Raw genomic sequence first — 26,967 nt, 5'->3', positions numbered from 1 at the left:
ACAATGTATTTGTTTCTGCTGTACAGCAAAGTGTTTCAGTTATACATATATATACATTTTTTCATATTTTCCATTATGGTTTATCAGGATATTGAATACAGTTCCCTGTACTATACAACAGGACCTTGTTGTTTATCCATTCTCTATATAATAGTTTGCATCTGCTAATCCCAAACTCCCAATCCACCCCTTCCCCTTACTCTTGGCAACCACAAGTCTGTTCTCTATGTCTATGAGTCTTCTAACCCAATATATTTCTAAACTCAAATTTACTTGGCAATATCCAATTTGGGGGAGTCATATGTCCTAGTGTATATCTGATGTAAGTACTTCTAGAACCTTGCAGTAGGTCCTTGGACGTTTTAGCCCAGTCACATCAACCCTATAGTTTTGTCCAGTGCACATCCCTGAAATCAGGAAAGTGGCCACCTACGGGTATAGTCACAGGTTTTATCCCTGTGAAATAGGGCAGAAGGGTTGAAGGTTTAAGTATAACATGGAATGAATGATTTAGGGATGCTCTGTCTAGCAAAAGAAGGCAGGAAGATTTTTTGGTGGTTGTGAAGCTGGGGAGATCCTAGCCAGGCAAGGACTTAAGATCTCATTGTCCCCCCTGCCCTTCAACCCTCCCCTGAACCGCTCAGTAAGATAGTCTGAAGCTATTTCATGCTATTTTGAGTACAATAAAAGCTTAACCAGCCTCCACTTGCCAACTTCTCTGTAAAACTTACTGGTGGATGCTGCAGCGTGCTGAATACTCATGACTTTCTCTAAAACCCTCTACCACATCTACTCACTGTTATGCTAATTGTAATTATAGAAATTAAACTATATATAAGCCAAAGAGATATGAATTTCTACTGTCTTTTTTCCTCTGTATGAACATGTATTATTTTTATTAAAATTTTTTAAATTTTTTTAAAAAAATTATTATTTATTTATTTATGGCTGTGTTGGGTCTTCGTTTCTGTGCGAGGGCTTTCTCCAGTTGCGGCAAGTGGGGGCCACTCCTCATGGCGGTGCACTAGCCTCTCACTATCGCGGCCTCTCCTGTTGTGGAGCACAGGCTCCAGACGCGCAGGCTCAGTAGTTGTGGCTCACAGGCCTAGTTGCTCCGCGGCATGTGGGATCTTCCCAGAGCAGGGCTCGAACCCGTGTCCCCTGCATTGGCAGGCAGACTCTCAACCACTGCGCCACCAGGGAAGCCCTATTTTAATTTTTTTATTGAAGTATAGTTGATTTACAGTGTTGCATTAGTTTCAGGTATACAGTAAAGTGATTCAGTTATCTATCTACCTATCTATATTTTTTCAGATTCTTTTCCGTTATAGGTTATTACAAGATATTGAACGTGGTTAACCTGTGCTATACTGTGGGTTCTTGTTGTTTATTTTATATATAGTAGTGTGTATATGTTAATCCCAACCTCCTCATTTATCCCCTCCCCCATTATTATTTTTTTTAAAGCTCACTAGTCCATCTATATTTGTCTTTTGTCCTAACTCCTCACCACACAGGTACTAGATTCTCTTTGATTGCCACCAGGTTACCTGGTTCCCAGCTTCTTCCACTTTCGATAGCCATAGTCTTCAATCTCTTGTTAACATGGAGTGAGCTTGCAGTCTTCAGAACCCTTCAGACAAGTTCTCTTCTTCTCCATGAGGGTGGGAAAGAGAGGTTCTAGAAAACCACACAGGGGTCCAACTCACTGAGGAACGATTGCAAGAAGAGCAACTTTTAAAATTTCTTTATTTATAGACATTTCCGAACCATTTAAATCAACAACGAATTTTTTTAGACAAAACATACCATGTTTATCTTGAGGTACACATTGGGCCCATAGACAATGCTCTGGAAATAATGCAACTGTTAACTGGTAGTTAACAACCCCAGTTTTCCAAGCAAAGAAACTGTAAAGATGGTTACAAAAGTCTTCGAAAAGAATATACCATTTTCATTTAAGTCAAGGAAAACTCCCAAATTTTTGACTAATTGAATTCAACTTTTAGGCTTAGCTTAAGCAATATTTTAAATGGAGCTTAATATGAAAATGGGAGAAGAGGTTTATAGCTAAGAAATGATCTGAGCCCTACTACATGAGATTGTAAACAAAGGAAATTCATCATCTGATAAGCTCATTACAAATCTCATAGCCTAAAAATTAGACAGAGCAGCAAAATTACAGAAGATACTTGTATATACTTTTAACAGAAATCACGTTTACCCTTTGTTTCTCGCTTTCACAATGAGACAAATTTTAAAACACCAAGTTCTGAAGACTAAACGATGTGATTGGACAAGAAGTGGTCATAAGAATTACAGTCCCACAGTATAAAAATCCTACTTTCCATCATTTGCACTCTGGGCATCTGACTTTTCTTGCCCTAGCAGCCTGGTGCCATTGTATTCCTAGAAAAATAGTGGGAATTGGGATTAATGGTCATAGTTTCTGAAAGTCTTGTGTGTCCAACAGCAGATTTCACTTTTCTGGTGGACTGAAGTTGAAATTTTCTTTGAACAGTTCACAGTGGTCTTTGGAGAACTGTGGGTTTTTTTCAGTTTGTTATTCCAAATGTTAACCTCATACTCTTTAGGCATGATGAGTAGTGACTTGTGATACAGTGTGTTTGGAAAATGAAGAGCCCTCTATTCATCCACACCCGCCCCCTGAACTTCTCGAGGAGTTGTGTGCACGATGTGTAAGGTGGTTCTGGAATGTCGGCAGAGGGTATTTACCCACGTCTGAAAACAGTTGGAATGGACAGTCATAATGTTTCCCCGTAAGATTGTTTTATTTCTATGTGAAACAAGAATAAACACTGCAATTTAGTCGAATGGGCAGCTCGCTGCAACTCCATAAATGTGAATGGTCTATGTGGGTTGAAAGGGTCTAAATGTAAATTTCACAGTTCGTAAAGTTGAGCAGCTCAACTTAAAAGAGAGAGAACGTGCAGGCGTTTACGAGATTCTGAGAAGTAATTGATCTGTGTTTGAGTGCTCTGTCCCAACAGGAATCAGGCCCACATTTTACATTTTAGCTGCTTGGTTTGGTTTATTGTTGAATTTCTTAAGGGGGTCACGATGGTTTTGGCCATGCATTTAAGGAATCCAAGAAAGAGTCCCATTTGGACACTCTCCCCCAAGCACAGGGGTCAGTGCACAGATTGCAGGGAACCTGCCAGAAGATGTCCTCAGTCTTGACCTGGTTGGTTAGAAAAGGTTCTGCATGTGGGGATCTCTATACACTGCTTTTCACTGCAAAAATCGCAGCTCAGAAGGGAAGGGCTGTTTCCTTCCTACCCCTGTTCTGCGTTCCTTGTCTTGATTTTCTCTGGCTATGCATGCCTTGTCTAGTAAGGGCGCCATGTGGCTTTGGAGATACCAGAAGATACTTACTACCAATTTAAAAAAAAATTCCAATCAGTAGAAAAGAACACTAGTCAATGGGAGTCAGAGATACTTGCTGCCTCCAATGCTTTCCAAGTTTTAATGGTCTTGTAGTTTTTCTTTTATACCCCGTTAATAGAGGCTGCCATTTCTTCCTTCTGTGGGTTCTTGAGGGACAGGGCACACTTAACTCTCCATACATCCAACTGCCAGGAGAGTTCATGTCTCTCTTACACATACCCAGTCTCAACAACTGTGGTTTTAAACATAAACCTTATGAGTTCCAAGAGGGCAGGAACTGTGTCTTTTTATCAGCCTGTCAAGTCATACTAGCCTAGTGCCTGGCACACAGATGATGCTCAGTGAATTTTGAGTATGTGAATGAAAGGCCATAGCCCCTGCCTTCAAGGAGTCTCTATGTGGCCGTCGATATAAACTCAACGTACATATGCCAAGACAAAAAACAAAAAGGACTTTGTGTTGAGGTTTTGCAAAAGAAAAAAAAAAACCATACAAAAAGAAAAAAAGATAAAAGGAATCAGTTGTTTATGTGGGGCAACTGTCATAGTAAACTCAAACCCACTCATTCCTCCCTCTTGAATTGAGAACAGCATCCAGGCACTAAGGATTCACGAACGGATTCAGCAAGGTTTTGCCAAAGAAAACTTGCAACTTTTCAACATCATCCTTTCTGTTTTTATTTTAAAGGAAAGTTCTGAGAGGTTAACTTTACCTAGGGAGTTGCCCCTCACACAGAAGGATGCTTTCTCAACATGAAAGTCATGGAGGGGCTGCATGTCATCTGAGTGCAGTACTAGAAGCTTCTATATAAACTTGTCAGTTACTTTTGAAGAGGTGCTACAGTTTGATAGATTCTACAGGGTACTCTTTTATGGGGCACTTTTAACCTAGAGTATTTGCATTTTGGGAGACATGTTGGGGGGAAAAATGCTTTTTTTAAAAAAAAAGAGATTTAAGATGGAAAATGAGAAAAGGTATCAATTCACCCCAATTCTAAACAATGAGATGGATTAAAAATATCTTGAATGCCAAGAAATGAAGCCATATATTGAACAGGTCTGCAAAACTAGACTGGTGGGTCTTGTCTTTCCATTTGTGTATTTATCCTGATGAGCAAGAAGAGCGGATAATAACATACAAGCCAATCCTGCAAGTCACACTGACACCTGGGTGGCTGTCTGTCCATCTAGAATGTGGGGACAGACTCTGGGGGAGACAGGGCTAGGGACGATATGCTGCTCGGAGAACAAAAACTTTTCTAAGATTTATATTCCTTCAAAAAGTCAAGAATTATGTGGATGCCATTATATTTTGGAGTATTTATTCACGTTTGGCAAAAACTGTCAGACTGGGTCCTGGGATTGTTGGAATGAAAGTATGGTAATCATGTATTTTCTTTGGAAGAGAGGAAAGAAGAGATTTCTGAACTAAACAAGTACTCTTACTGATACTTTAAAAAATGATGCAACAGATGTAGCACATATCAAAGCAGAGGATGGTATGTCTGATTTCTGAGCTCTCCTAAAGCACAAAGCATGTTGAGAACACCTGACACGCTCTGAGAAATGCTCTCCAGACCCCTCATCACCACATACCAGGAGAATAAGACCCTCAAACCCGAGAAGAATGATCACTCGACAGAAATGGTCATTTCCCCAGACACTGATCAGCACGGGAGTATTCTATGTAAAACTCAGCCTGTAATAGGTTTAAAATCAAACTTAATTCTTCAATACAGACTCTCTACTGATTTGTTCCAAGTTTTCTGTGATGGAGCCTGATAAGACTGAGCTTCGAGGGACAGGGTTCTGAGAATCTTTGGAATCATTCTGTCCCATTTCCTAAGAGAGGCGACTTAATTAACGGCCCCAAACTTCAATGGATATTTGAAAGTGAACAGATATTATCTAAAAGATCAGACTCATACTGATGTTGAAAACATACATTTGTATTGTGTAAATATACATATACGTATATATTCTGGTCTTTTTTATCTCTGCTCAGTAAAATTAGCAGCAGTTACAGATAAATTATTGTGGTCATGATTTATTATTTCTAAGGACATCATAGATCTTCTCTACTAGCACATGACTTTTGTAAAATGCCTTTTGATAAAAAGATCCCCACCAAGCACATAACACTGCAGTGTCATTTCATATCACTAACATTTTCAGGCACAAGAGTAAAACAATTAGCACTGAGCAATCCGAACGACAGAGCACAGAATAAATTGTCTAAAGTTGATTCTCCCAAAGGAGGGAATTGTTCAAAAGTGTTTTTTTGTTTTTTGTTTTTTGTTTTTTTTTTAAGATTCTTCTGTCTTTCAGCTTTGGCTATTTTGTAAATAAATATCACAACTTCTCGCATAAACCTACTTGGGTAACAATTATTTCTCTGAACATGCCTTTTGTCCTTTAGCAGCTGTTGAGTGTTGAGTGATGTACAAGGCACACCTCTAAGTGTTCTGTACAGCATTTTTATTGATGTACAAAATAGCCTGTTCACCATTCAAAATCATAATCTGCATAGTAAGAGTTTTCTCTTATCCCTATTTACAGAGAAAGTTTTTAGTGCAAAAAAATGTGAAACTGTGTCCCAGCCCTCCCCTTCTAGAACACACATTTATTTGTTTTGTTCAATGCTACCTGGGGTTATTTGGCTATATTTTGGGCCTCCAGCCGTTAATGAATTGCAGGATTTTCTTCACCTGCAGTTTGCTCAGTTTGAAATCCTCAGAGAGGATTTCTTCCGTGAGCTGAACAAGCAAGTTTCCGTCAATCTTTTCGGTCACAAAGAATGCTATGACGTCTTCGGACAACCCTATGAACCGCAAGGACTTGGACACTTCTTCTATGGAAAGTCCTGACAGGTCGGCAGGTGGCTGCCACGGGGACCCGTCACCACAGGAGCGGGGGGCCAGCTGGAGGTGGAGGGGTGATGAGAAGGGGTAAGACACGGAGAAGATGTCCTGTGTGCCCTTCTGAACAAAGTACGGGTCCTCGGAGAGGTCCGGCGACCCAGACTCGGGGTCTTCCTCAGCACCATCAATTTGCAGAGGCAAAGGTAGGGTGTCGAGGGCAGCTTTCTCTTCCACTGGCCTCGGGGCCCTGGGAGGCAAGGCAGGGCACGAGATGCTCTGCTTGGCGGGGCCGGCAGTCAGGGTCTTCCCGCCCGTGCTCTCCAGAGAGTAGCTGGCCGACTTGGGACACCCCGGGGCACTACCGCCGGGCTCTGTGGGCCTGGGCCCGGGTGGGCTGGCCGCCAGCTCGTGGCCGTCGAGGTCGAAGGCTGCCGGGCAGTTTCTCTTGGGCGTGCCCGGCGTCTTCTGTCGGGGGTAACTGTAACTCCTGCTCGGATCCAGCAGGAAGTCGCTCCTGGTCTGGGTCTCTGACGCTCCCAAATAATGATTAGGCCACGAGAGCCTGGAGGACAGAGCTTCAGCAGTGGGACTGCCGAACGGGGACTTGGGGTCCATGGAATCTGCTTTCACTCGGGTACATGGGTAGCAGGAAACGGGAGCGCTTTCAGGAGGACTCATGTCACTTTTAGTAACGCTGCTTAAAAGCCAAACACAGAGAGAGAGAGAGATGAGTGAAAAAAAAAAAAGTAAAATATCCAACCTATCCTATCCCATCGATGTCACTTCTGAATAGAAAAATGTAGTTAGGCAACAAATATTATATTTCTTATCATAAAGTACCTGCTTAACCTCACTGGGTTTGTTTTTTTTAAAGAATCTTTAAATTACGGCAATACATTGGTAACTATGGATATGAAGATATTGATTTAATATGCTATAGCAGAGATGGCAAATATATAATTTTTTTAACAAGAAAATCATTGTTAGTGGGTGCCTGGATCTTTGTGATGAGAAAAATCTTTAGCCTTGTTTGGGCTTATCACCAACAGGTGCTGTGATTGATTAGTGATGTCTGCAGTGGGCAAGGGTGGAGTGAGAGAGCAGTAAATGAGTGTCTCATGCTTGTCATCCTTGGGCTACAGTGACAGGACTACATCACCATCACCGATGACCCTATATCCATCCAAGAATCTGAGGCTGGAAGAAATGTTTCGAATAAAATGCTTATTCTTGCCTTGGTTTCCGCACAATTGCGTAACATCAGCGTAAAGATTTAAATGTCCAGGGAACAAAAAAATACCTGCCAAGGAGAGCTACTTTAACCTGTCACATGTGATCACACTCAGCTCTGGGGCCCTATCTTCAGAGTGACCATGAAACCAGAGTGTGCTCAGAGGTGGGTGATGGGGGGACAGCAGGTGGGACTGAGACTGCCTCTTGGAGGAGACTTACATCGTGGCTGACCTCACGGTTTCACAGCCTGATCAAGAGAGGCCGGGGTGGACCTACATTTGTTTCTTTAGACCTAAGAAACAGTTGAAAGTTACATGGAGATAGATTTCAACTGGATATAATGAAAGATCTCTAAAAAAAGTTATTGGCATGTGCCAACCATGGAATGAGCTGCAGTGCAAAAGAATGAGCTCACGGCACTGGGAGGACGCAGATGGAAGTGGAAGACCCTGCCTGACAGTGATGGTCAGGAAGGGACTCCAGCACCGGGTGGGAATTCAGAGCAGACAGCCGACAGGACCCCTGCCATTCCGGGTCCTCCTTGAGGGTGCTGTCTGCGTGTGTTGAAGTCAAAGCGGAGACAAGTAGATGCCAGCCTTAACCACTGAACCCCTCACAGACTCTGCATCTTCCTAGGTCACCGGCTCTTCCATCCTAGCTCAGAACCAACAGGGCCCCATCATGCTCATCCAGTTAAAAAAAAAAAAATTTTTTTTTTTCTTTTTTTAAAAGAAAACTTCCTCTCCTACCACCCTGCCCAGGGGATGGCTCCTTGACACGGTTCTCAAGGACTGGGGACCTGGTTGATGAGGGAACCATGTGGAAGTGGGCCCTGGCATAGGACTTACATGTCGTGCAGCCCTGAAGAATAGTAGGACAAGGTGGGGCTGGGAGAGCGAGTCTGCTGCCGCGCCGGCTTGGCTGTGCGAGGAGGGACCGAGGGGCTGGTGGACTGAGGCTTTGCGCTGCGGGGCGGGACAGGCGGGGCGTTCAGGAGCCGGCATTCTTCCCTGACCTGGCGCAGAAGAGAACACGCGGGGTTAGCGACACTCGGACTACGCGCAGGGCCAGCTCCCTCCCGGAGGGCCCAGTGGCTGCTCTTACGTGACACCAGCAGGGGTGGAAGAAGGGGAGAGGAGACCTGAGCAAGCAAGGACTGTGGGAAACAGGAGGCTGCCAGAGATGGAGCGATTTTGAAAGAAACGGTTTGGCAGATGCTGCAGAAATGTAGCAAGTCATGGGAAGGACAGCACGGTAAAGAGCCGGTGATACGTGAGGACACAGGAAACAGGAATAGGATGAAAATAAGTGCGTAAGTGATCACGATATTAATAAAGGATTCCATTCTCCTAGCGAGTTGTATTTCTTCACTGTTCAAACTGAATTTGATTTGCTACAAACCTTAGGGAACAGTGGACCTTGTCTAGTGTAAAGGCTCCTTCTGAAGTTACGGTCGGGGCTTCTCACAGGTAACTGTGCACATGAATCCCCTGGGGATCTTGTTTCATGCACATTCTGACTCAGTAGACCAAGGGTGGGGCCTGAGACTCTGCATCTCTAACAAGCTCCCAGGTGATGCGGACGCTTCTGGACCACGGACCACACTCTGAGAAACAAGGCGGCAGATGGCGTAATGAGGCAGCTCTCCAAATCCGAAAAACAGTAGTTTATAAGAGCCGCCTCCACCTCTCTCACCCTCCCTTCATCTTCACACCGGAGAGGGAAGCAGGTGACCTGTGCCATCCCTTGCCTGCCTTCGCCCCAGCTTGTTTTCCATTCACGGCCTGCCTTCAGAATACGGTTTTTAATGAGGCAGATATTTTTATGTACTTCTCTGTGTCAGACAGCAGGGGGCAGTTTATACCTGGTTCAGCTAGTCTACCCTTAACTACGTAGGTAAAAACAGAGCCAATTCGGACTTTGTAAAAAAAAAACACCCTTGCTTGCTTTTAGGCTGTGTTCCCACCCATTTTTTTTCACCTTTGCCTTCGATTCCTCTGTCCCAGGGGCTCTGGGTAATGAAGACAATGAAACGGAGCTCCTGTTAGCTTTGGTTTGGAGTTCGCTTAAGACCAAATGAAATGGGCTCACGTTACACTGCATCGTCTACCACCTACGCTGCACCCCGGCCCTCTAACTGGCTTCTGAGGCCTGATTCACTTGCTGGAGAAAACCAGATGTTAAAAAATTCATGTGACCCCGGGGTGACCCGGCAAACCTCAATTCTAAGCGAAACAGAAGCCATTTAAAGTCTCATCCGTTGCATTTCTCCCTGGGTCTGGGAATCACAGCTCGCACCCAGAGGACCCACCACCCTGGTTGTTGGGACCCACTGGATACAGTTTCTCTTCTGCAGCAGCCCTTTAGGCTAAAACAAAACATTGAGAGCAGCAGATTCTCTTCTCCAACAGCTGCGGGAGTTCTCTTTCTGAGCTTTTCAAAAGGTGGTGGAGGAGGAGAAAACGAAGTTTGGATAAGGAAGAAGGAGGCTTGCTTGTAAGCTGGCCCAGGGGGACTCTTGCCTCACTTTGGGGTCTTCTTAAGAAGCTGGGAACCAACTAGGACACTGAAAAGTTCTGGCTGGATCACTCCACTCCCTGGCTTTTGGGAGCATATACTGGTTACAAAATAAGTAAGATATTGTGTCATCTTCCTTCTGTCTTGTTAGCGAATTGTATAGTAGCCAACTGTGTTTTTCTTTCTTAGGGAATGTCTTTAGAATCTGGGATGGATGGGTGCGGCTTTTATAGATGTGCTTGGTTCTGTCTATGCTTAGAATAACAGGAATCATGGAAAACGTAAGAAGATAAGGAGTCCGTCAGTTAACTTTTCCATTTTAAAAATAAACAATCGCTTCTCAACATGGGATTAGAGAGAGGCATGAGGAAAACAGGGTTAAGGCTGAATTTGATCTAGAAATTTCTAAATTTTGGAATTAGTCATTAAATACATTTCATTAGGGACCACTTACCTAGATGTCAATTATGATATGCTGAGATGTCGACTACACTATGCATTGTAATTGAGGATCATCAGCTGACCTAGGTCTCGGAACACAGAAAAGCAGCCACTTGTAGTTGACTTTGATCTCTGGGAAGTCCTCTCTTCTTTTCTTATAATCCCAGACTCTCAAGGTTCCTGACATCTGGTTCTGCCCCCTCCTTCCATAATTGGACAGTCCTAAAGAGCTTCCCCATAGGTTTCCCGGTGACAGGAGGGGACGGGGGAGGCAGCAGTAAAAGGAAGCATTTGTAGGTCACAGGGCCTGGCGAGGTGAGCTCGGCTGACCGGAACGTTTCCAGCTACACTCCAAACAGCATTTGAAATATGGAAAGCTTCTGAAATGGCCACATGACTCCTAAAAGGAGTTAAAGAACAAAGGTGTGTGTGTGTGTGTGTGTGTGTGTGTGTGTGTGTGTGTGTGTGTGTGTGTGTGATGTTGTCAGTGAGGAGATACTAACATGAGACCAAAGAAAGATTTCTTCCCTTGTGATGAGGGGGCAGTTTGGGTGTAATTGTGTGACTTCAATGGGAAAGAACTAGGCTTATCTGAAACCCATTTTGGAGAAAAGGTAGTTAAAAACAAAACAAAACCCGACTTCAGTGGGACCCCGTGGGCGACAAGAATTGATCTGTAACACTGTGGAGGAACACAACTAGCGAGTGCTACACCGGGCAGGTGCGGGAGGGCGGCCCTCTCGGGGTGAGCACGGCTGATGACCCTGCAGACGTGTCTCCACGTGTTACTTTTAACTTGGTGCTGCAGATGTGGACGCTTAAATGAGGTCATACTGCAGTGCGTTTTATGAGAAAACTATATATGCTTTGGGGGAATGTATACATTTTTGGGGTTCAGAAGTGACACACCGACACACTGTGAGGGTTTATTGTGCCATCTTACTTCCTATCTCTTACATCCTTTTAACAGTAATTATTCTACTTCTCTTTGCTTCTTGATTTGATTCATCATGGGACATTTATATCCAAGAGGAATGTAGCTGTGGCTTGAAATGAATTTTATCTGACAATAAAAGGCAATTTATAAGACCAGATGGCCAATCACCCTATTTCCAGTTTTCCCTCATATTCAATTTCACGTTTAAGTGCTACATTTTCAGCACATTCCTTCTAAAAGTCTCAGCATGTGGCTTTCATCTTGTTACTTCCCATCTCCAGTGGCCCCCCTTGACTACTGGACAAAGTCCAGCTTCTCCTGTCTCCCACTGAGGCCTGCTGCAGTCTTTCTAGTGATTTCTTCTCGCTAGAAGAAATTATCCCATTTGATTCCATCTTTCTAGTTATTTCCCTCACTACTCCTCTATATGAATACATGGGTCCATCCAATGGGGCAGATTCCGTGTCACCTAAACACACCCTGTGCTTTCCTGCCTCTCGCTCTGCTTTAGTTCTTACTGCCCATCCCCTCCGGCCCAGCTCTAACTGTTACAGGCGCGGTTTGGGACCATCACAAGTAGCCACCAGTACTTGTCATTGCTTCTGAACTCTGCCAACAGACCGTTTATATTTACTTACTTCCCCTGTATATTCAATTAGCCCAAAAGTGGAAATGGTAGGGACTGTCGTCATTGTTCTTACTGCTCTGTGGATGGCAGAGTTTGGGGATTTGTCACCTCTGGCACAAATATGGCGCACAGAATGCCAGGTGGAGGTTATCGGATGTCACAAAACAAATACAACGAGGCACTTTTATTTTCAAACTTGTACCAAAAGAATGCCTTTTATATTTTAATGTGGAGACTGCTATTGATAAGTCATCTGGGCTGCATGTTAATTTTTTTGTCTTCATATTGGTGTCAATCTAGGGGAAAAAAGGTGCCAGCAGACCTGGACCCTATGACCGCCATCAACTCTGCCACCATGACACTGGACGTGGTGGCAGAGTGAAAATGACAGTATTTCTGAACTGGGAAAGGTTGTGGCTTCATTGTCAGCACCCCATCCCACCGCCCTGTAACTACTATTCTCAGTGAGGATGTAACAGAACACACCGTGCCCGACACACCATGCCTGACGGACTAGAGCCCTTCTCTGCCCTTCAGTGCGGCATTTAAGACTGAACTTCAAGGAGCAGTGCAGGGCGAGGGTGAGGTACTTGGATTATCAGGAATAAACCTCGAACCCTGGTGCTAAGGGAGGGGATGGTGTTCTGTCTGAGGCAGGTGTTACTACCCATCGCGGATCATGGGTGACTTCTGCCTACTGGTAATTTCTGGTGATGAGTAGCTTGAGTGTTTACAGCCAAGCTCCTGGCACCTGCTGGTTATGACAGGGTCAATGACCACAGCATGGATTCAGGGAGAGCGGACTCCCATCCGTACCCAGAGCCTGGCTTCACAAGCAGTTCTCTGGTCTAAAGCCTTTCTTGTAAGTGGTTTTACTTTCAGCACAATCCTCTCATCCTTGCCTCTCCACAACAAGTCTTTCCCTTTTCTAAAGAAATGCTCAATGATTCAGTCTTATCAGAGATAAGATACCGCTGCCCAGGAGTAAGACACGTCTCCCCAGTGTTCCAGCAGCGGACCATGAACCCAGAGCTAAGCAGAAAGCTAATTTATTGCGAGGTGGAATTGGGGAGTTCTGCTCTTTCTAGAACCATCACTTCTCTTTAGTCTACGAGGCATATTCTCAGGGAGGCATATTTACCTAAGTGGCTGCCATCTAACACACAAAATTTACTAGTGGGGTTTGAAGCAAGCTGTGGAAGGTGTCCGTCCTGAGGGCTAATGGCCGGGACCACAGGTACCATCTACTGCCCCTGAAAGTCTGAAGAACATTGTGTCACTTTCCCTTTTCCTACAGATGACATTAATTCCATTTACTATTGACTTGTTCAATTATATGCTGAGTGCCCATCACAGGCTCACGGAGCTGGTGTTGAGTAAAGCAGACAAGAGTAAGTAGCCCCTGGAATTAGCTGGGAGGGAGGGAGGGAGACCAACACACGACTGAGATAAAAATCGGTCCTATAATAATAGAAGGTGGAATGAAGGTCAGTGGGAGGACCATGAATGAGTCAGGAGGGCAGGGGAAGAACAAACTCACAGGAAATTATACTGAGAAAGTCTGGAGGAGGAAGGAATCGTGAGTGTACAAAAGGTACATGGGCAGGAATAAACCACCAGAACGATGCCCTGGACTGGGGGCTTAGAAGGCGAGACAAATCCTGGTGCCACTTATCAGACAGACACTTAGAAGGAAGAATAGAGCTTGGGAGAAACCAAGGGTTCAGTGTTGAAAAGAGTTCGAGCTCAATGCTCTACGGATAGAATCTGAAGTCCTGGTGGCACTGAGATCCCAGATGAGAAGGGAAGAGGGCTGAACCCCTAAGGCGCCAGTAGAGGAGGAGACCAAGGGGGGAGAAACACAAGGGACCGCATCTCACCGCTCATGGCACAGAACAGTCCCCACTGGTGTCAACGAAGCAGATGGTGGGGAGGACGGCTCAGGAGAGGGATGGTGTGAAGACGGGACGACGGCAGGAAGTCAGGGCAGGTCGGGAAGATGTGTGACAGTTAGCAGGTCCCTGGGGATCTTAGTGAATGAAGCTTGAGTTGAGTGAGGGGACCAGAAGCAGATTCCAGGGAGTCAAAGCCAGAACAGGAGGCGAGGGTGGAGTTAGTGAGGACAGACCACTCTTTTCAAGAAGGAAGGAAGGGGCTGGGAAGGAAGGGAGAGATAGCTATTAGAAAGGGCTAGTGGATTGAATGAGGCATGGCTTTTTTCTTTTTAACTTGGAAGAAACTTGAAAACGTGCCTGGGTAGGTACATGCACGCATGTAAACTGGAGGTTAAGTGCACACTGACTTCTGGGATGGAGAGGAGAACACATTACCCCACTGCTCTCTGCCTTCACCATGCCAGCACTGGCCACGTAAAACCAGAAAAATAATCAATGGCAGCTTATTATCTAACAGTGAAAGCAAAGATGGACACACCCAATAAAATAAATGGCTTTGGAAAGCTTCGTGTTACTATGTGAAGGTGGTTGACAAAGTCAAAACCCAACTCCAACCTGTGGTCAGAATCTCGTGCGTCACGGAATGGGACTATTTATTTTCTGAATACTCTCCAGAAAGTGTAACTTGATTTCCTGACTCCTGGAATAGGTATTTAAGCATCCTTTCCCCTCCCCACTCCTCACAGCTATAAGTCTGTTTGGTTGGGAGGAAACTGAGCTCGGGGTGAAGGACCAATAATTTGTGAAAAATGGAAAACAAGGTCTTCTCCCTAAATAGTCACATGTTAAACATAACGCCATGAGAATTTATAAATACAAAGCTCATTATTGCATGGCTGGAAACAGGGTTAAATGTAAATGTTTAGAAGACAAAAATTCACACATTACATACAACTGGAGTATTTATACACGTATGAACTACTTTCTTCTGTGACCTTATCTTTCCCTGACACTTCCTAGGGATTAAAAGAATACAACAAACAAAAGACACACAATGTGCTCATGAAACTGCTCAGTGTAGGAATGGGGGCTTTTTGGTATGATGATGTTTCTTGGAAAGTCTTAGTTTCTCAGAACTCCCTACTCGTCTTCTATGGAAGAAATGACACTTTCACACCCTTTCACTAACTGGACCAAAGAGACAGCTTAGGAAAACAGAAAACTTACTATGAAATGTTCTTTGCTGAACTTTTTTGGGGAAAAAAAAATCAATTTCATAGCAGCAATTGTTCAACTTTTAAATACAAGGCAATGGATCTGGAGACACTTGCCAACGAGGCCTCACATTTCCTTGTCTACAGTCTAAAATCTGCCATCACATACCTGTGGGTGAAAATCTCGGCTCAAAGACCACACTGCTTGGAACTGTGGGCAGTCACTAACGGGCTTCGGCCATCCTTAGGCGGACTAAGGATCATTTTGTTTCTATGTTGACACTAATTCAGAAAACACACACACTATAGGTGAGCTTGATCTAAAACTGGACTCACCTTTACCATGAGTTTTCTTCTCTAAAAAGCTGACTTCAGGATAATGCCAGTGTTGCAAAGAAAGGAGTTTTGTAACCATGCTTCCCTGAACTTTGTAACTTTGCCTTCACTGCATGCCCTCTGCCCTGTATTTTACATTTCTTCCCACACTCCCTCTCCCAGATAACAAAATCATTACAGCCTTAAGAAATCTTATTTATAAAGAGGCTTTTATGCAAAGAGTTCACAACCCTGTCACATACCCATCAGGGGTATTTTCAGCCAAACAGAAATTAAAGTTTTACAATGACAACATGGCAATAAATGAACATCTATCTGATGAATTACGCCAGGGCAGATGTGATTTACAGTTGAAATCCTGATTCTCAGATGTGTGCGTTTCTTTTTCCCATTGTGTATGCGGATGATAAGGACCTAAGGCAGGCCTGGGTCTGCAATGGCCTCCAACCTCCAGGCCTCAGGCAAGGGAGTCAAGGCGGAGGGCACAGCAGGCCGCTACTGGGAAACAAGAAGGGCACGCAGTTCTGAAAAGAATACTTGTTTAAGTTCCAGGGTGCTTCCCTGGACTCCAAAGAAAGACTATGCCATTGGGGCAGAGAATAAAGACCTTTTCTGAGCAAGGAGTATAATGCATGATAGATATATTTAAATAGTATATAACTTTCCCATTAATGTGATTTTGTGCAAATGGTAAACCCAAGAGTGCAGATTTGAAACAAGGGCTATCCCATAGAATATTACAATGACTTTATTAACATTTTAATCATTGAGACTTTCGGCAGACACAGGAGAAAATTTCTTGGCCTAGAAGGTTTCATTTAAAAATAAATAACCTACACAAAACCAAAGGCAATTAGTTTCAAAATTACCAAAACACAATAATAATTCAGTCCTTATTTCAATTAACAAATGGGAAATGTAGGTATGGCTTGCTTACAGAGTACTCCTCAAAAGCTGTAATTAAAATTAATTAAATGTCAAATGCCTTAAGAGACAGCATTAATTAGTGGAATCCTGAGTGAATCCTTTTGTAGAGCAATTATTTTGAAAAGTAAATAATCACTTCCAGATTAATCTTTTTATTACCTAAATTTGACTATCAATACACCAGGTTTATTTAAGAAGATCTCTCCTTTAGTGCCTTCTCTGATATATATTTTTTAGCTTTAATTTATATCACTTAAAAATTTTTTTTACTGGAGTGTAGATATACTATACCTATTTTAGATATAGTAGTGTGTGTATGTTAATCCCAAGCTCCGAATTTATCCCTCCCCCCTTGTCTTCTCTAATATTAATAGTCAGTAGAAGAAAGCCCAAAGACAAAATAAAAATTCAGAGTAGAATCAATTCTTTTTTTAAAAATTTATTTGATTGAAGTATAGTTGATGTACAATGTTGTGTTAATTTCTGCTGGGTAGCAAAGTGATTCAGTTATACATATATGCACACATTCTTTTTCATATTCTTTTCCATTATGGTTATCTCAGGATATTGAATATAGTTCCCTGTGCATACAGTAGGACCTTGTTGTTTATTCTATACATAATAGTTTGCATCTGCTAATCCCAAACTCCCAATCCGTCTCTCCCTCCCTCTCCCTCCCCCTTGGAAACCACAAGTCTGTTCTCTGTCTGTGAGTCTGCTTCTGTTTTGTAGATAAGTTCATTTGAGTCATATTTTAGATTCCACATATAAGTGATATCATATGGTATTTGTCTTTCCCTTTCTGTCTTACTTCACTTAGGATGATCATCTCTAGGTCCATCCATGTTGCTGCAAATGGCATTATTTCATTTTTTTCTTTTGAATAACTGAGTAGTATTCCATTGTATATACGTACCACATCGTTTTTATCCATTCATCTGACAATGGACGTTTAGGTTGTCTCTGTGTTCCTGGCTATTGTGAACAGTGCTGCTATGAACATAGGGGGACATGTATCTTTTTGAATTATAGCTTTTCTGGATATATGCCCCGGAGTGGGATTGCTGGATCATATGGCAACTCTTTAGTTTTTTGAGGAACCTCCATATTGTTTTCCATAGTGGCTGCACCAATTTACATTCCCACCAACAATGCAGGAGGGCTCCCTTTTCTCCACACCCTTCCAGCATTTGTTTGTAGATTTTTTAATGATGGCCATTCTGACGAGTGTGAGGTGATACCTCATTGTAGTTTTGATTTGCATTTCTCTAATAATTACCGATCTAGAGCATCTTTTCATGTGCCTGTTGGCCATCTGTATGTCTTCTTTGGAGAAATGTCTACTTAGGTCTTCAGCCCATTTTTCGATTGGGTTGTTCGCTTTTTTGTTGTTGAGTTGTATGAGCCGTTTGTATATTTTGAAAATTAAGCACTTGTCAGTCACATGTGCAAATAGTTTCTCCCAGTCTGTAGGTTGTCTTTTCATTTTACGGTTTCTCTTGTTGTACACAAGCTTGTAAATTTGATTAGGTCCCACTTGTTTATTTTTGCTTTATTTCTACTGCCTTGGAAGGCTGACCTAAGAAAACATTGGTACGATTTATGTCAGAGAATGTTTTGCCTATGTTCTCTCCTAGGAGTTTTATGTTGTCATGTCTTATATTTAAGTCTTTAAGCTATTTTGAGTTTATTTTCATGTATGGTGTGAGGGTGTGTTCTAACTTCGTTGATTTACATGCGGCTGTTCAACTTTCCCAACACCACCTGCTGAAGAGACTTTTTTTCCCATGTTATAGTCTTGCCTCCTTTGTCAAAGATTGACTGTAGGGGTGTGGGTTTAATTCTGGGCTCTCTATTCTGTTCCATTGATCCATATGTCTGTTTTTGTGCCATTACCACACTGTTTTGATTACTGTAGCTTTGTAGTATTGTCTGAAGTCTGGGAGGGTTATGCCTGTAACTTTGTTTTTTTTCCTCAGGATTTCTTTGGCGATTCTGGGTCTTTTGTGATTCCATATAAATTTTAAGATTATTTGTTCTAGTTCTGTGGAAAATGTCATGGGTAATTTGATAGGGATATCCATTACATGGGTAGATTGCTTTGGGAAGTATGTTCATTTTAACAATATTAATTTTTCCAATCCAAGAGCATGGGAATATCTTTCCATTTCTTTGAATCATCTTCAATTTCCTTTATTAATGTTTTATAGTTCTCAGCATACAGGTCTTTCACCTCCTTGTTCAGGTTTTTTTTTTTAAGATTGACTTTTTAAAACAATTAATTAATTAATTTTTGGGCTGTGTTGGGTCTTAGTTGTGGCATATGGGGTCTTTTCGTTGTGGCGCGTGGGCTTAGTTGCCCTGCAGCATGTGGGATCTTAGTTCTCTGACCAGGGATCGAACTGGCGTCCCTTGCATTGAAGACGGATTCTTCTACTGGACCACCAGGGAAGTCCTGGTCAGGTTTATTCCTATTTCTTTTTTTTTTGATGTGATTAGAAGGGCTTTTTTTGTTTGTTTGTTTTTTACATTCCCTTTCTGATATTTCATTGTTAGTGTAAAGAAATGCAACAGATTTCTGTATGTTAATCTTATATCCTGCTAACTTGCTGAATTTGTGTATCAGTCTAGTAGTTTCTGTGTGGAGTCTTTAGGGTTTTCTATATATAGTATCATGTCATCTGCATATAATGACAATTTTACCTCTTCTCTTCCAATTTGGATAACTTTTATTTCTTTTTCTTGTCTGACTGCTGTGGCTAGGACTTCCAATATTATGTTGAATAGAAGTGGTGAGAGTAGGCATCCTTGTCTTGTTCCAGAATTTAGTGGGAAGGCTTTCAGCTGTTCACTGTTGAGTATTATACTGCTGGTGGGTTTGTGGTAAATAACTTTTACTATGTTGTGATATGTTCCCTCTATAACCACTTTGGTAAGAGTTTTTATCATGAATGGATGCTTTTTCTGCATCTACTGAGTGTTCATGTGGTTTTTGTCTTTTCTTTTGTTGATGTGGTGTATCACATTGATTAATTTGCTATGTTGACCCATCCTTGTGACCCTGGGATGAATCCAACTTGGTTGTGGTGTAAGATCTTTTTGTGTTGTTGGATTTGGTTTGCAAATATTTTGTTGAGAATTTTTGCATCTATATTCATCAAAGATATTGGCCTGTAATTTTCTTTTTTGGTACTGTCTTGGTCTGACTTTGGTATCAGGGTGATGGTGGCTTCATGGAATGTCTTTGGACATACATTCCTTCCTTCCTCTTCAATCTTCTGGAAGAGTTTGAGAAGGATCAGTATAAGTTCTTTTTTCTCTGTTTGGTAGAATTCACCTGTGAAACCATCTGGTCCTGGACTTTTGTTTGTAGGGAGTTTTTAAAATTATGGATGCTATTTCACTTCTAGTGATCTGTCTGTTCAAATTATGTTTCTTCTTGATTCAGTTTTGGTGGGCTGTATGTTTCTAGAAACTTGTCCATTTCTTCTAGGTTGTTGAATTTGTTGGCCTATAATTGTTCATAGTATTCTTTTCTTTTCTTTTTTTTTGTATTTCTGCGGTATCAGTTATTTCTCCTTTTTCATTTCTTATTTTGTATATTTGGGTCCTCTTTCTTTTCTCCTTGGTGAGCCTAGCCAGAGGTTTGTCAATTTTATTTACCCTTTAAAGAACCAGCTCTTGTTTTTTTTGATTTTTTTCTATTGTTTTTTAAATCTATTTTATTTATGTTCTCTCTGATCTTTATTATTTCCTTCTTTCTGCTCACTTTAGATTTTGTTTATTTTTCTTTTTCTAATTCTTTTAGGTGGTAGGTTAGGTTGTTTGAGATTTTTCCTGTTCTCTGTGGAAGGCATGTATCACTATGAACTTCTCTCTAAGAACTGCTTTTGCTGCATCCCATAGACTCTGTATGGTTGTGTTTTTATTGTCATTTGTCTCAAAGTATTTTTTGATTTCCTCTTTCATTTTGTTGTTCACCCACTGGTTTTTTAGTACCATGTTGTTCAGTCTCCATGTAATCATTTTTTTCTTATTTCTTTTCCTGTGGTTGATTTCTAGTTTCATGCCATTGTGGTCAGAAAAGAAGCTTGAAATAATTTCTATACTCTTAAATTTGTTGAGGCTTGTTTTGTGCCCTTGTATGCGGTCAATCCTAGAAAATGTTCTGTGTGCACTTGAAAAGAATGTGTATTCTGATTTTTTTTTGGATGTAATGTCCTGAAAAATATCAATTAAGTCTAACTGTTCTATTGTATCCTTTAGGATCTCTGCTGCCTTACTGATTTCTGTCTAGAAGATGTGTCTGTTGATGTGAGTGGGGTGTTAAAGTCTCCTACTATTATTGTATTCCCATCAATTTCTCCCTTTATGTCTATTGGTATTTGTTTTACATATTTGGATGCTCCTATATTGGGTGCATATATTTTGAGGATGTAATATCCTCTTCCTGTCTTGATTCCTTTATCACTATATAGTGTCCTTCTTTATCTTTATGGCGTCTGTTTTAAAGTCTATTTTGTCTGACATGAGTAGTGCGACCCCCACTTTTCTGTCATTTCCATTTGCATGAGATATCTTTTTCCATCCCCTCACTTTCAGTCTATGTGTGTCCTTTGCCTTAAAGTGGGTCTCTTTTTTATGTGTTGCCTACAATAAGCAGCATATTATAGGCTCTTGTTTTTAAATCCAATCTGCCATTCCCCTGTCTTTTGATTGGAGCATTTAGTCTACTGACACTTAAATTATTGATAGATCTCTATTTATTGCCATTTTAAACCTTGTTTTCCAGTTGATTTTGTATTTCTTCTTTGTCCCTTTCTTTTTCTTTTTGTGGTTTATGATTTCCTGTTATATTATGCTTGTGTTCTCTTCTTTTTGGTTTTTGTAAGTCGATTTTATGTGTTGATTCGTGGTTACCTTGTTTTTCAAGTATTTTAACCCCTTCCTATCTACTTGCTTTTAGACTGGTAGTCATATAGGCTCAAATACATTCTAAAAAAAAACAGACAAAAAAGTCTACATTTTATTACTCTCCTCTCCCACATTTTATGATTTTGATGTCCTCTTTTACACCTTCATATTTATCCTTTTGCTGTTCATTGTGGTTGTCATCGCTTTCACAAAAATCTTTTTGATTTTTAAAAAAATCTGTCTACTGGCTTATTAAGTGATTTACTTTCCAATTGTGATTTTTCTCTTTCCTATACCTTCTTGCTTCTCTTCTATTTAGAGAAGACCTTTCAATATTTCTTTTAGGATAGGTTTAGTATTGCTGTATTCTTATAGTTTTTGCTTGTCTGAGAAATTCTTTATCTCTCCTTCTATTCTAAAAGATATCTTGCTGGGTAGCATATCCTAGGTTGCAGATTTTTCCCTTTCAGGACTTTGACTATATCTTGCCATTCCCTTCTGTCCTGTAAACGTTTCTATTGAGAAATTAGCTGATAGTCTTATGGGGGTTCCCTTGTAATTAACTCTTTGTTTTTCTGTTGCTGCCTTTAGAATCCTCTCTTTAACTTTTGCCATTTCTATTATAATATGGCTTGGTGTAGGTCTGTTTGGGTTCATCTTGTTTGGGACCCTCTGTGCTTCCTGTACCTGGATATCTGTTTCCTTCTTTAGGTTCCGGAAGTTTTCAGCCATAATTTCTTCAAACACATTTTTGAACCCCTTTTCTCTTTCTTCTCCTTCTGGGATCCCTATTATGTGTAGATTGGCATGCTTTATATTATCTCATAGGTTTCTTATTTTGCTTTTTTTTTTTTTTTCCAATTTGGCTTTCTGTGTTCTGATTGGATGACTTGCATTATTCTATCTTCCAGAACACTTAGTCGTTCTTCTGCATTATTCAATCTGCTATTCATTGCCTTTAGCTCAGTCAGTTTTCATCTCAGCAAATGAGTTTTCTAATTTTTCCTGGCTCCTCTTTTATAGTTTCTAGTTCCTTTTTACAGTAATCTGCATTCCTATTGATAGCCCTTCTTAATTCCGTCAGTATTTTCATTATCTCCTTTTTAACTTGGTGTCTATTAGACTGAAGAGGTCTGTTTGTTCTTTCAAGGGAATTCTCTTCATCTTTTAATTGGGAGTGTTTCCTCTGCTTCTTCATTTTACTTATATTTCTCTTACTCTATGAATTTAGGAGAAACAATTATCTACTGTGGTCTTGGAGGGCTATTTTTATGTGGGAGCATCCTGTGTAGCCTGGGTTGGTTTAATATTTTTGGTGCAAGGGCTGTTTTTAGTATGCATGTCCTGCTGCCTCTTTCCTCAGTGTTTGCTGGCTGTAGAGTAGAATTAATTCTTATAGCTCAATTCTTAAAAATCACTTCTCTCGGTTTTTAAACAGTACATTTTTATGACTTTTTCTTAATTTGGGTAGTCTTGTGAGGGCCCTCATTCTGTAGGGTGGACACATCCAGGTGTGACACCTGGTAGCACCATGACCTAGCCTCGCCATGCCTAATGGAATTAGCCAAGGCAACTTCTCAGCTTTAATATTTCTAGAGAGGTTTTTCTAGGAATTTCAGTTTCTTGACACATATTTGCAGCCTTAGAACCACATGTGGCTTTTTCATAGGTACTCTATAGTTCTACAAAACCCCCAAATCCCCCATGAAAGGATTACATATTATTGGGGCCCACAGGATGCTGAGCATTTCTGTAGCCCTTTTCTTGGTTTATCATGATTACAATTTTGGCTCCACAGGTAGGTAACTATAACACATAACACCTAGCTTATCAAGCAGACATTTTAAAAGTCAGATGAAAAGAACGTTTTGCTACTTTTCAAGCCTGTTAGGATGCACTTTTGGAATGCAGGGAGTGACTTTCCCCTGCTTGTGTGCCAGTAGGGCTCTCTGCTGGTCTGTCTGTGGAGGTAGGTGTCCTTGTCCCCATCAGCTTCCAAGACTCTCTGGAGAGGCCTTATACCTTAGGCAAGGAAGGACAGGGGAAATAACCTCCCCAAAATTATTTTCTATCATCTAACCCTAAAAAAGAATGCATCCCATATTAAGTTACTGCTACTATTTATTGAATGCTTACCAAGTGCCAGGGAAAACTGCCAAGTACTTTGTACAATACAATAATGCAATGAAGACGCTGTTATTAATTCCCACAGGAACTGACTCAGAAAGTTAAACAGTTTGCCCAAGGTGTGAAGCTATGAAGCTACTAAGTGGCAGAGTGAGAATGCAAATCCACGTGTGGCTCTTAGACATGATGTTTTGTGCCTCTAATTATCCATCACATAGTGTGGCAGATCACTCCTCTCTGCTCCCGGTGAAATTCCACTGAGGAGGGAAATGAAGACTCTCAGGATGTTTGGTGTCCCCTTCCATTTTCTCATCAGATGCTCAGTCTGCAGATTCAGACTTCTGTAGAGTGCAGTCTTTTCAGGCACCTACTGAACTAGGTGCAGTGTGGATCTGGATTGAATTCGCCCTTTATGTCTTATTTTTCTCAAACATCAATAAGACAGTGTGCTCCATTACAGGAACTTGATTTATGATGGACTTCAGTCTTACAACAATGAACGTATGCTACCGATCCATCTTACAATTCAGTCCCTACACCCTGCTTCTCATATTGTCATTGTCGGGGGGCATCCTGTCAATCCCAAAGGTTAACGAATTCTCCATCCATACTGCAGTAAAACTTGCTTTAAACCAGTGGTTTCAACCTAGAGCTCCTTTTATGATTTTTCTTTCATGAACCTCAGGAATCGCTGCCACGTTAACATCCAACCAAGAGTGAATGCACTTTTTTTTTTTCTGTTACTAAAGAAAGACAGACAGAGGACGTTAATTAATCCCTGGGTTCTGGGGTCCTCAGGTTTGATACTACTGCACACATAGCTACAGAAGAGTTGTGATCCAGTAGTTTTGATACTGATTCGTAATTTACTGCATTGACCAGAATAGTCTGAGAGTCAAACATTCTATTTATAGAATTTCATGCAATATCAAGCCTTCCCGTCACTGCTCTCCAAAATGGCATCTTCCAAAGAGGAAAAAAAAGAACAAAAAACCAAAAAAAGACAGCTCTTCAAGACTGTCACTTGTAGAGTGTATCTGGGTAAATATTTCAGACATTATCAGCCAACAGCCAGAAAATTAAAATTATGGAATGAGGCCCACAATGTTACAAAATAGAGGATGTGTTTGGAACATATGAACCAATTAAGGATAACCCACTGAAGAGGAACTGTCAGGTCATTCTGATTCGAGGGCACTTTGCACAATTTAAAAAAATGAAAATGTCACCACTCAGTGAGCTGGGCAGCTCCCCAGCCTGGGCTCATCTGCAACAATTTCTCTTCTGTGCCTGGAACCAGGAGCTGTTTACTCTTCCCTGGGATGTTCCAGTTAGGGAGGGAATAGCCTCTTATTCTTGGGAAAGGTAAGTAGCAGTGTTTTGTGTTTAAAGAAAAAAAACCTTTGTATTTAACGATCTTTACAAAGGTACAGACTAGAGCATAATTCTAAGTAGCCGCATCAAGTACAAAGTATATTAACAGGGCTAAACTGATCACTCCTCCACTGAGGATTTTCTGTTTGGCCCCATGGCCTAGTTTTCCATTTTAGGATATGGGTAGGACAGTGGTCAAGCATTATCCAGATGATGCCGGAACTGCAGCACACTGCTGGAAACATAGCAAGAATTACTGTTGAAGGAGAAAGATTTTTATCTCATTTACAGAAACAAAGACTGTCAAAATCTGCTGGAGAAAGAGCACAGATATTTGCTGTAACTTAGGACCCTGAAGTAGGGAGTGAAGAATAGAATAAGAAGAAAAGGCACAGGCTGACATATACTGCAGTGGAGCCACTGCCCCTTTAGATATTAACATGACTGGGCCATGGACTGTGGCAAAGCAGAGTTCATTTGCCATTTATCAGCTCTGCTTCCCTTTCTATGGCCCATCTTTTTCCCGGGACCCACCCCACTGTCACTATCCAAAGAAGTTTTATTTAATTCTGTGGGATCACTTGAATTTATGCCCCATTAAAGTTCCCTTTTGAAAGCTACAAGCTGAAGCCACATCTAACAATTATGACGTTCTCCGGATCCCACGCACATCCTAAAACTGGAAAATTTGTTTCATGGTCACAGAACCAATAAAAAACATGACTTCATTTGAAATGCCTAATTCTTAAAAAAAGAAAATTAAGTAAATTCAGGTGTTTATAAAAAGTCTTTATGATTAGAGCATTCTATAAACACCGAATATGCTCTGAGAAGGTTCTCTTATGTCATAAGAAATTACGGCTTAGACTGGAGGCCCAAACCTTTTCTTCTGCTGTGAGATTTGCTTTTAGTTCCAAATTTAACTCTAACATTTTTCTTTTAGTACCAAGGTCAAGATAGGGCCTCTTAATATTTATGTTCTTACTCATCTTTCACTAGCCTCAGTGAAAACAATCACTGCCAGTTTCCTACCTCAAGACTTGGTTATGTAAATAACTAGGTGTGACCACCTTGGATGAGTCAATCAATCAATCAGTCAACAAACAGGAGTCCCCATTATGTGCCAGGTGGGACCAGAGTTCTATAGGAAAAGCTCATGTGGTCACATTCCTATTGAAGAGAAGGTTCCAAGCTTCAAGCAACAATCACATACACAGGTAAGTTGAGACATCCCTAAAATTGCCTAAAGTACTTACTAGGAGTGTCCCCTTACCTTTTACCTGTTTTTTGGGGAACACCATCTGACATGAATAAAAGAACCAAGGACTCTGACTCCACCAAGACTTCCCCCAAATATTCCACAACCCCTACTGGATACGGGGATCTCTGGGCTTGTGCCTTAAGATCCCTGGTAGATCTTGTAAGGAGCAGGGGAAAGTAGAGACCTGCAATTTTATGTCCTGGAATAAACAGCTGGAGGTGGGTCTTCTCTCAGGAAAGCTTTGCAGCAATGTGGGCTCTGCATGGACAGCTATGTGTGACGCCCGGCACAAAGTGCTGCCTGGTGTCCAGAGCTGTCCGTGACCTGGTTCCAGCCTTGAAGACACCACTGTCCTTCATACTCCCTCTTCAGCCCTATTCCACTCGCCCAGCAAAACTCTGCATTTTCCCTCGTCTGCCCTTGCCTTTGCTCAAGTCAGTCATTCTGTCTGGAACGCCCTTCTTTCCCATCTCTCTGCTCTTTCCATTCATGTATACACTCTCGGCTCATTTGAAATGTCATCATGTCCATGAAGGCTTCTCTTGCCCAACTAGAGGTTCTTTTCTCCTCTGAACTGCCCCCACACATGACCTATGTATACCTCCCACATTTTAACTTGTATAGTAGTCCTCTCTTTTCATCCGTTACCTTCCCTACAAAAGGGGAAGTTAGTTACTAGAGTCCAGAGTCATGATTTCAGGGGTCACTGATGGTGATTTTTCTAGCATCTAGCCCATGGTTTTGATACGAGGCTCTACACAGCTCCGTGGTTCCAGAGAGGTGTCCTGAGACCACCTGGTGGGGGCAGAGTGGACAGGGCCAAGGGGAGACCCCCTCCTTCCAGTCTGTCGTTCAGTCAGATGGGTTTTGATTGTAATTCTTCTATTTATTGTGA

At 41.7% G+C, this 26,967-nt stretch overlaps 1 protein-coding gene across 3 annotated transcripts in view; it reads right to left on the bottom strand.

Moving 5' to 3' along the window:
• Positions 1-5,909: 5,909 nt before the first annotated feature.
• The window catches only part of GAREM1 (GRB2 associated regulator of MAPK1 subtype 1), a 206,267-nt gene continuing 185,209 nt past the window's right edge, over positions 5,910-26,967 (bottom strand). For 2 of the 3 annotated variants that reach the window (XM_061169975.1, XM_061169977.1), the window contains 2 exons: positions 8,350-8,516; positions 5,910-6,965 (listed from right to left, as the gene is read on the bottom strand). In XM_061169975.1, the coding sequence (XP_061025958.1) occupies positions 6,068-6,965; positions 8,350-8,516 (1,065 nt within the window). In that variant the 3' untranslated portion in view covers positions 5,910-6,067. The remainder of the gene's footprint in view (positions 6,966-8,349; positions 8,517-26,967) is intronic. The other variant, XM_061169976.1, reaches the window with a different exon arrangement.

Source organism: Eubalaena glacialis, chromosome 15, assembly GCF_028564815.1.
Source record: "Eubalaena glacialis isolate mEubGla1 chromosome 15, mEubGla1.1.hap2.+ XY, whole genome shotgun sequence".
NCBI lineage: Eukaryota > Metazoa > Chordata > Mammalia > Artiodactyla > Balaenidae > Eubalaena > Eubalaena glacialis.
This window is presented reverse-complemented; position numbering and strand designations above follow the sequence as displayed.